Source organism: Cebus imitator, unplaced genomic scaffold (assembly GCF_001604975.1).
Source record: "Cebus imitator isolate Cc_AM_T3 unplaced genomic scaffold, Cebus_imitator-1.0 Scaffold475, whole genome shotgun sequence".
Classification (NCBI taxonomy): domain Eukaryota; kingdom Metazoa; phylum Chordata; class Mammalia; order Primates; family Cebidae; genus Cebus; species Cebus imitator.
In genome coordinates this window covers 1,433,050-1,443,873 of record NW_016107790.1, presented here as the reverse complement: position 1 = coordinate 1,443,873, position 10,824 = coordinate 1,433,050, and the positions used below count along the sequence as shown (strand labels likewise).

Here is a 10,824-nt window from a genome sequence, read left to right as displayed (position 1 = left end):
AGGCTCAAATGATCCTCCCGCCTCAGCCTCCCAATTAGCTGAGACTATAGGTGTACACCACCATGCCCAGCTAAATTTTTTTGTTGAGATAGGGTCTCATTTTGTTGCTTAGGCTGGTTTTGAACTACTGGCCTCCCAAAGTGCTGGGATTATAGGCATGAGCCACTGTACCCTTTGAATTTTTTTTTTTAAGGACACCAATGCTTTCACAGTGAAGAAATCAAAGTGGCCATTTGGACATCTCATTTTAATTTCCGAGGCCTCACATTTCTCATTTATAAAAACTAGGAACTTGGACTATTTGATATCTAAAGTGCCCTTTTGCTGAAGCATTTTATAATTCTCCACCAAATTGCTGCTAAAGAAATGTTACTTTTTTATGAGACTTCTGGATTTTACTTAGAAAGTAAAAATATCGGAACGTGTCAAACACAGCAGCATGAGCTTGGAGTTCTGTCCCAAGCATTTCAGTGGTTTGTGCTAACTTGGACTATTGTCACTCCTCTTTGTGCTTTTAATTACTCCAGCCTAGCATAATGTTTCTTACATTTCACAACAGAATTGTGACCCTTTACTGTTTATTTGAGACAGAGTTTTGCTCTTGTTGCCCAGGCTGAAATGCAATGGCACAATCTCATCTCACTGCAACCCCTGCCTGCCAGGTTCAAGGCATTCTTCTGCCTCAGCCTCCCAAGTAGCTGGGATTACAAGCACCCGCCACCATGCCCAGCTAATTTTTGTATTTTTGGTAGAGATGGGGTTTTGCCATGTTGGCCTGGCTGGTCTCGAACTCCTGACCTCAGGTGATCTACCCACCTCGGCCTCCCAGAGTGTTGCAGTTAACAGTCGTGAGCCACTACACCTGGCAACCCTTTACTGTTTTTAACACCCTCCAAGTGGATGTCTCCCTGTCCTATTTGTATCCTTTCTAATGTATCCCTTTTTTAGGTAGAGTTATCCATGGAGGACATTGAAACCATCCTGAATACACTAATTTATGATGGGAAAGTGGAGATGACAATCATTGCTGCAAAAGAAGGCACAGTTGGCAGTGTAGACGGACACATGAAACTGTACAGGGCAGTCAATCCAATCATCCCGCCCACGGGTTTGGTCCGGGCACCCTGTGGACTCTGCCCGGTGAGTTCAAGTGGCTTTACTTTACACTTGACTGCCCCAGGGTACAAGTGCCACATTAAGAAATAGAGCAAGCAGACCCATTTTCTCAGACTTACGGTTGACCAAGAGCTGTTCAAACCTCCACGAAACCTTGCTGAACAGACCTTTAATGAACAAATCATTGCTTTACATCATTCCCTTTTTTTTTTTTTTTTTTTTTGAAACAGAGTCTCATTCTATCCCCCAGGCTGGAGTACAGTGGCACACTGCAGCCTCCACCTCCCTGGTTCAGACAACTCTCCCACCTCAGGTCTCCCAAGTACCTGGGTTTACAGGCACCCACCACTATGACCAGCATATCTTTTGTATTTTTGGTGGAGACAGCGTTTCACCATGTTGGTCAGGCTGGTCTCGAACTCCTGACCTTAGGTGATCTGCCTGCCTCGGCCTCCCAAAGTGCTGGAATTACAGGCATGAGCCACCACACCTGGCCCCCTGCTTTATATTCCTTCTTGGAATAACGACGTTAAGGATATTTGCGTTTTCTGCTCTTGGCCTTGAAATGGACACTTTGATGAGGGCTAATCATTTCACCTAAATAGGGCAGAAAATGAGATTTGTTAAGAACCTACCTTGGGCCAGAGTATCCTTGATGATTTCCATGCGTGGTCTCATCAATCCTCCTTACATTCTTGAAGCTAATGGTGTTATTTTCCCTTAAAAGTGAAGCAGCTTAGGTTTAGGAAGACCTAGTGGCATACAGCTTAGAATTAACTGGGTTCAAACCCAAGGATGGTGTCTTTCCCCTGCAGCATGTCCCAACACTCCTCCTTTATTCATTCCCAGCTTTTATAAGTGCCAACTCTGTGCTCTAGGCACTAAGGATAGAGGGCAAGAGATACTGTCCCAGTCCTCATGGCATTTATAGTCATGAGCCTGTGTGTGTTTTATTTCTTTTTTTTTTTTTTTTTTTTTTTTTTTTGAGACGATGTCTTGCTCTGTCACCCAGGTGGACTGCAGTGGCATGATCTCGGCTCACCGCAACCTCCGCCTCCCGGGTTCAGGCAATTCTCCTGCCTCAGCCTCCTGAATAGCTGGGATTACAGGCACGCACCACCATGCCCAGCTAATTTTTTGTATTTTTAGTAGAGACGGGGTTTCACCATGTTGACCAGGATGGTCTCGATCTCTTGACCTCGTGATCCACCCGCCTCGGCCTCCCACAGTGCTGGGATTACAGGCTTGAGCCACCGTGCCCGGCCTGTTTTATTTCATTATACCAGAATCTGTCCAAGCTCTCTATGCCCTGGTTTCAATCCCTAGACAAAAGGCTAACATACTAGGAATTATATTTTGCACCCTTCACAGAAAGGTAGCTAAACATAAAACATTCGGTTAATCAAAATTAAGTCATTCATATGTATAGATCTCCCTTCCTGTATCCCTCTGTTACCTGCTGATAGCCTTTTGCCCAGTGGACAGGTGAGCATGGTCATCTTAATGCCACAGTAAAAGGCATCTCTACTAACTTCTCCTAACTTGATGATCACAAAGAGCAGGCCCTATTATAGTATGTTCTTAAATACAGGCCTAATCCCTTTCAATTTGAAAGTTTTGTTTTAAATTTTGCTTTAGATAAGTGGTTGGGTCTTAGATATTTTAAAACTTTAGTTTGAATATAATTTTTTTCTCTTTTAAAGGTTTTTGATGACTGCCATGAAGGTGGTGAAATTTCACCATCTAATTGTATTTACATGACAGAGTGGCTCGAATTTTAATAGAGAGCTATGAACTTTACTGACCTTTTGCAAATGAAGTTACTTTGAGAGCAGATAATTTAATTCATGATGGAACATCAAATCTCCTTGAAAGCAAACTTCACAATAATGGATATAGACTTGCAGCTATGAAAATATATTTTTTTATTTATGAAGACTGAATTTATATTGGTAAAGTAGCCAGTAGAATATGAAAGAAATAAGGTTAGTAGTGAAATTCATTCTTCAAAAAATAAAACACTTTGAAACTCTGGAGGACCACATCTTTCAAGACTTCTGATGGGTCAAGGAAAAAGATGCCAACATACCTATATTTACCAAGTACTATGATAACGGCTAGAGTGTAAAAATATCCTTTTAAAAGTTATTTATTAAGTTCTTCATTGGAACTTTTTTTAATATCTGGTTCACTATCACCATTTCTGTTTTCTACTTTCTCAGTGGTTTCATTGAAAAGAAATTAAAAGTGGTTAAAGGCAGGAATAGCAAAGGAGTGTATGCAGACTTGGGGTATGACTTGACTAGGGGAGAGTGGAACATGCCTTTTCCACACATTATTAATTCCTTTTATATCAGAAATATTCTTTTAGATTATGCTACCATATTTACTTCAAACCCGATGACTACTGTCAAGGATATATTTTCAGTACATAAATATCATTTTCATCCTAAAGAATATTTTCACTGTTCCTTCTTTCTTAAAGTCTTATGTTTCACTCTGTAATTCAGATGTATTCTTTGCTAGAATTTTCCCTAGATTCTTATTTGTCTGCAACAGACGAATATTTGTGTGCCCCCAAAATTCTAATGTTGATATCTCATTTCCAGTGTGATTGTATTTGGAGGTAGGGCTTTGGGAAGTAATAGGTCAGGAGAGTAAGAGCCCTCATGAGTGGGATTAGCGCATGTATAGAGACCCAGAGAGCTCCATCACCCCTTCTGCAACATGAGAGAGAGAAGACAGCCATCTGCGAACCAGGAAGTGGGTCCTCACCAGAAAACAAATCTTTAAGCCCCTTGATCTTGGACTTCCCAGCCTCCAAAATTGTGAGAAATAAATTTCTATTATTGATAAACCGCCAGTGTATGGTATTCTGTTACAGCATTAACTAAAACTATTCACATGCCTTCCATTCACACTTTGAGAGGGAGTAACATTTTTCTTTTCTTACTCTGCTTTAGATTTATTTCCCTTCCTTATTCTGTTCTAAAAATCATGGTATGATATGTCTACACAGAAAGCCATTATAATTGTCCTGATTTCTAATAGCACTCTCAGTTCCTATCGTCAGCCACATAGGAAAACACTAGGTTATCTGATGTATTGTTGCACAGATGTTGGCTGTAGGGCTTTTTAGAATTTCAGCTCTCATATTTTCACTTTGTAGCTCCTCTTAGAAGTTTCTGTATCCAAGCCAAAAACATGGGACCCTGGAAAGGAATTCAAGCTCCACTAGTACTGAGGATTGGGTTCTGACACCAGTTTGGAGATGTTCTAAGTGGACGTCAGAAGAGTTATTTTAAGATAAGTGGTATCAGTAAAATAAAATTCAGCTCAGTAACCAATTTTTGTCGGATATATTTTGTGGCCAGCTCTATAGAATTAGCACTTGATGACACTAGCTATTTGTAACAATAATTTCAAGTATTAAATATATATATACATATATAAGATACATAGTCCTTCAGCCAGAACCACCATCTTCCAGTAATTCACCAAAATGAAGAACACAAAGGGAAAGAGGGGAGGCACCCAATATATATTCTCTAGGCCTTTTAGAAAACATGGAGTTGTTCCTTTGGCCACCTATATGCGACTCCATAAGAAAGGTGATATTGTAGACATCAAGGGAATGGGTACTGTTCAAAAAGGAATACCCCACAAGTGTTACCATGGCAAAACTGGAAGAGTCTACATGCCGTTGGCATTGTTGTAAACAAACAAGGGCAAGATTCTTGCCAAGAGAATTAATGTGCATATTAAGCACTCTAAGAGCTGAGAGAGCTTTCTGAAAGGCAGGAAGGAAAATGATCAGAAAAAGAAGCCAAAAAGAAAGGTACCTGGGTTCATCAGGTGCAGTGGCTCACACCTGTAATCCCAGCACTTTGGGAGGCCTAGGCGGGCGGATCATGAGATCAAGAGATCGAAACCATCCTGGCTAACATGGTTAAACCCTGGCTCTACTAAAAATACAAAAATCAGCTGGGCCTGGTGGCACACACCTGTAGTTCAGCTGCTTGGGAGGCTGAAGCAGAAGAATCGCTTGAACCCAGGACGCAGAGGTTGCAGTGAGCCGAGATTGCGCCACTGCACTCCAGCCTGGAGACAGAGCAAGACTCCGTCTCAAAAAAAAAAAAAAAAAAAAAAGTGCCTGGGTTCAACTGAAGCACCAGCCTGCTCCACCCTGAAGAGCACACTTTGTGAGAACCAATGGGAAGGAGACTGAGTTGCCGGAACCTCTTCCCTATATATTCATGGTATAATAGGTGTTTTTAAAAAATGACCTCTGGACAGTAAAATAAATATATGTATATGTAAAGGATCTGGGAACCTGAAACTACAGAGGGTTTCTCCTCCACCCTCGGTGAGAGTTGGAATGGTTAAGAACAATGTCTGTCCTTCCTGGGACTTGGCCTATCAAAAAGTACTAGTTTTATTTAGTAAGAAAAATGAACTTGGAAGAGAGCTAGAAATGAGACGAAACCAGCTTATGTTTTAAATATAGGCTTTGTCTCAGGTCTTTATAGCTAAAGATTGGTTTTTAGAGCTTAACATTCAATGGCTAAAACAAAAGTATTCCTTGCCTTACCAATAAAGAGAACCTTTAAACTTTTTCCCATGGCATGTTTTTAATTCTGAAAATTAACTGGAGACAAGAGACAATTAAAAAATACAGCACCTCTGATGAATAGTTAAATGGATCATTTATCCTAGGGATAAACTGTAACCAAAACAAACTGTGGGACTCTAGACTCTTGACAGCACCAAAAAATCAAATTGCATATGAAGTCTAATAGCTACAGTTGGTTTCCATTCGTTATTTGGTATTTTGCTCACCTGAGAATAGATACTCCCCAGTGTATGTAGATGCCCATGTATACTCAATGATGACCACAAAGAATCAAAACAGAAATCATGACAGTCCATGACTCTGTGGTTTTTAATGAATAGTTTGTCTGGATTCTCCCATGAAATGTCCCTAATCTTAGTTTGGCGATTTAGTAAATTTTATAGACCTACGATGTTCCTGGTGATCAGCTAAGCAAACTAGCCAAAAAGAAGTAATTTCAAATTAAGTCACTTTCACTTTGAACTATTACTCATTATTGGATGGTGGGTGAGGGGAAAATATAAAATATATGTCCTAGACCAGTACTGTCCAATAGAGCTTTCTATAATGATGGAAATAGCCTATATTGGCTGGTCAATATGGTAGCCAGTAGCCACCAGTGGCTGCTGAGCACTTGAAATATGGCTAGTTTGGCTGAACTGAATTTTCAATTTTACAGTTAACTGTGGTTACTGGTTACTATATTTGGTAGCAAAGCTCAACAATCTTATAGGTCTATCTTAATTTATAGGAATGAAGATATCAGAATTATTTTTCAATTATATGTATTTGGTTTTCACTTCTACAGAGGAAGAGGTCAACAAAATTTTGTGAACTAAATTGTATAAGTTTGTTTTTTTAGGAAAGGACTTCACAAAGAACAAGGCAGAGAGTAAGTAATGCCAATAACAAATTTCCAAAAAATTCAAGTAAAATCAAACTTTGACTATAGATTTGGTCACATTAGTGCTAAACAGCCTCTTTAACAACATAATTATTCAACTGACATACATAATTTGCTTTTTAGTAGCCAAATACGTTGTTTTAAATCTTAATTATTTTTGATTAGAAAATACATGTTTAGTGTAACAAATTCAAATAATTTCTCAGGTGGAGAGAGTAAAATAAGGACGTCTACCACTCTGTACCTACTAAAATGCCCATTCCCCAAAGGTGATTGCTGTTAAATGTTTAGAGTACCTTTGCTGATTTTTTTGTCTAAGCACATTTAAAAACCAAGATTTTTCGTTTAAGTGATCACTCTGAATCTCCTTTTGGCATGAAGTATAGGAAATTATATTTCTGCAGCAAACTTAGGCTCTGCAACATCAAGTGTGGTGTCACTGGAAATTATTTGAAGGAACACTTAGAGATCATACTAGCCAAACAATGTTGGGAAATGAAAAAGGGTATTCTTTTAATTATTATTATTATTTTTTTAAGAGACAGGTTCTTAGCTCCATCACACAGGATGGAGTACAGCAGCAAGATCATAGCTCACGGAAGCCTCAAACTCCTGGGCTCAAGCAATCCTGCCTCAGCCTTCCAAGTAGCTAGGACTACAGGTGTACACTACCACACCCAGCTAATTTTTTTTTTTTTTTTTTTGGAGACGGAGTTTCGCTCTTGTTACCCAGGCTGGAGTGCAATGGCGTGATCTCGGCTCATCGCAACCTCCGCCTCCTGGGTTCAAGCAATTCTCCTGCCTCAGCCTCCTGAGTAGCTGGGACTACAGGCACGCGCCACCATGCCCAGCTAATTTTTTGTAGTTTTAGTAGAGACGGGGTTTCACCATGTTGACCAGGATGGTCTCGATCTCTTGACCTCGTGATCCACCTGCCTCGGCCTCCCAAAGTGCTGGGATTACAGGCGTGAGCCACCGCGCCCAGCCTCCAGCTAATTTTTTAATATTTTGTAGAGATGGGGTTTTACTATGTTGCCCTTGCTGGCCTCAAGCAATACAACCACCTCAGCCTCCCATAGTGCTGGCATTAGAGGCATGAGCCACCACACCCAGCCAAAAAAGGGTTTTTTGAAGAAGTATGATCAGAAGAAAAATGGAATGTGCAAGGAAGAGATCCAAAGGACCATAGAAGCTAAAAGGTTTAACTCTATAGAACAGAACATGAAGTATGGAAAGGTTCTTTTGAAAAACACTTGACTTTAGAACAAAATCCAAATTGTCCCCATGATTTTGTCCTTTGACATTATGTTCATTTTGGTTATCTTTGTCTTTTCTCAGACGTCACAATTATCTAAAAGCCCCTGGCCAGGTTATTGCTTATGACAATGGTCACGAATGGATAACTTGGATTTTATTTGTCTTGCAGTTTGTAAATTTTTCGATATGTACTGTTGTTGCCAACTAACATAATCCATATGTATATGGATTGTGTGTATGTATGTATATATGCATGTATGTGTGTGTGTATGTATATTCCCCAAATTTTAAAACCATAATTTGGAGATTTTTTCCACATACAGACACACAAAATCAGAAAACTGGCAACACTCTGCCCCAGTTCCACATGGCAACAATTGAGACAGGCCACGAGCTCTCCACATGGCCTTGGTCCCACCACTCTTGTCTTAAACAGATCTAGTTAGTTGTATGTATATTTATGTATGTATATTGCTGTGCTTCTCCTTCCTGCCTGACTCTGGAAGACTCCTGTCTCAGTCTCTCTCAACATGTCTGAACAACTCCGGGGCAAGTGTCAAAGGTGAAGGCCCTGGTCTGGGTTTAAGGCCCTGAGCCAGCTTGAAACAGCAGCTAGTATTTTGAGCTCTAAGCTAAACTCTGGACTTTCAGTCATGTTTTCTTTCCCCAGTGAAATAGAAAAGTTTGATTTCAAAGAGGAAAAGAATGCAATACCTTCAACATAGATAAAAACTATTATTTAGTTTTACTCGGGAGTGGGAATCAGGAAACCTGGGTTCTGTTTCTGACTTACGTTGGATAGAAAAGGGTAGTTAAGGTGTCCTTATGTTTCTTATCAAATGAGGAAAATACTGCTGTAGTTCACAGCAATTTGGGGAGTTTTAAGAGTCTGTGGGAAATGGAAATGCCATGTGTAACTTAGATTGAAACGTGTTTGCTTTTCAGGCACTTTTGGAACTTAACTGGATGTTTTGTGTGTCTAGTAATCGGCTGATAGTAGATATTATTACTCTACCCCTATATTGAGATGCAAAATAGCAGAAATCATCCAGTCTATGCTGGTACTTTCAGCAAAGACTTTACCACAGTAATCAGTTCATGAAATTCTGTGTTCTGAAAGTGACCACGGTCAGTGAATTTGTGCAATTTGGTTTCCAACCTATCGGCCACTTCTTGTTGTTCCTTCCAGGGAAGGAACGGGTCATCAGTGGAGCCAAACTGTACAATGTAAGGGCAGTTGGCCTTGATCTTCTCCCATTGCCAGGGGCGGTTGAAGTATCCTATGGGGAAAAAAAATAACCTTTCAGTGCCCATGAATAATCTCCCTTCTAGATATTCTAAAATACCTACTGGAGACCCACATAGAGACACAAAGGAGCAGTGCCTAAGTGTGAGTTAGAAGCACTTCCTTTGTTTTCAAATCCGTAGGGCCTGATACCGCAGTTACTTGTGAAGAGGTGGTATATGGTTCAAATAAAACCAGGCCTCTCTGGTTCAATTCTAGACTTACGGCTTGGGAAGAAATCAAAGTGCGAACTTATATCCCAAGATAGGTGGTAAATCTTTCTCATATGCTATTAGAGTTTTTTAGCCTATCTGAAAGACAGCACTGTTTTTGCAACCTGAACAGACAGCCCCATGTCTAGTGAAAGGCTTTGTCAAATTTCTACCTTCAGACTTACCACTTGCACGCTCATTTTCGTCCCCCAAGTCTGATGTGTATGCAGACACTAATACAATAGCATATACTCGATGTGTTTCTGCATACCTGGAGAGAGAGAAAAATGATGTCAGCTAATATATCGTGTTACCTCTGATCACCAAAAAGTCAATAAACTACTTAAAAACTCATTTGAGGTAACCTGCAGAAAGCTTGTGCTATCTGCTGTTGAGGTTGATGTGAAAAGTAGCAAGGAAACGGCAGAACTACAAGCCTAACCCTAGCTACTGGAAGAGCTCCTACTCATTTCTTTTTTTTCTTTTTTCTTTTCTTTTATTTATTTATTTTTTGAGATGGAGTCTCGCTCTGTCGCCCAGGCTGGAGTGCAGTGAGGTGATCTTGGCTCACTGCAACCTCCACCTCCTGGGTTCAAGCGATTCTCCTGTCTTAGCCTCTTGAGTAGCTGGGATTACAGGAATGTATTTTATTAGAGACTGGGTTTTGCCATGTTGGCCAGGCTGGTCTCAAACTCCTGACTGCAAAGGATCCACCCGCCTCGGCCTCCCAAAGTGCTGGGATTACAGGGGCGAGCCACCATGCCCGGGCTCCTACTCATTTTTCAAGGTAGTTCAAACTTCTGCAAACCTTTCCCATTAAATAAAAAAGGTGCAATCCATCCATGTTTAGTATGCATCAGTGTCACCTGGCTGGTGAACATGCAGATTCCCAGGCTAAGCCCCAGAGCCTCTGATTCAGAAAGTTGAGACTCAGGCCTTAGAATCTGCATTTTAAGGCATGACTCTAATGCAACTGGTCTGTGAACTGTATTTTAAGAAACTGTACAATACCAGAAATGTACCTTTGTTACCACACACTCCACATTGCCTTGTATTATTCATTTGTGTTGTCTTATGTACATTTCTTTCAATAAACTGTCAGCTCCTTAAGGGCAGGCATGAGTCCTATTGATCATTGTGTTCCTGGTGCCCATTACAGTGCCTGGCAAGTGGACACCCAGCTAACACTTAGGTTGGTGCAAAAGTAATTGCAGTTTTTGCCATTAAAAGTAAGCAGGAGCCGGGCGCGGTGGCTCACGCCTGTAATCCCAGCACTTTGGGAGGCCGAGGCGGGTGGATCACGAGGTCAAGAGATCGAGACCAACCTGGTCAACACGGTGAAACCCCGTCTCTACTAAAAATACAAAAAATTAGCTGGGCATGGTGACGCGTGCCTGTAATCCCAGCTACTCAGGAGGCTGAGGCAGGAGAATTGCCT

At 40.8% G+C, this 10,824-nt stretch overlaps 2 protein-coding genes across 3 annotated transcripts in view; one reads left to right on the top strand and one right to left on the bottom strand.

Annotated features, from left to right (window-relative positions):
- The window catches only part of POLR3F (RNA polymerase III subunit F), a 20,418-nt gene extending 16,609 nt beyond the window's left edge, over positions 1 to 3,809 (top strand). For both annotated transcript variants that reach the window (XM_017512669.1, XM_017512668.2), the window contains 2 exons: positions 949 to 1,140; positions 2,820 to 3,809. In XM_017512669.1, coding sequence (XP_017368158.1) covers positions 949 to 1,140; positions 2,820 to 2,897 — 270 coding nt within the window. In that variant the 3' untranslated portion in view covers positions 2,898 to 3,809. The remainder of the gene's footprint in view (positions 1 to 948; positions 1,141 to 2,819) is intronic.
- Positions 3,810 to 8,212: 4,403 nt separating this feature from the next.
- Positions 8,213 to 10,824, bottom strand: part of RBBP9 (RB binding protein 9, serine hydrolase) — a 7,616-nt gene continuing 5,004 nt past the window's right edge. The window contains exons 4-5 of the mRNA XM_017512650.2: positions 9,572 to 9,683; positions 8,213 to 9,169 (exon numbers count right to left, since the gene is read on the bottom strand). Coding sequence (XP_017368139.1) covers positions 8,943 to 9,169; positions 9,572 to 9,683 — 339 coding nt within the window. The 3' untranslated portion in view covers positions 8,213 to 8,942. The remainder of the gene's footprint in view (positions 9,170 to 9,571; positions 9,684 to 10,824) is intronic.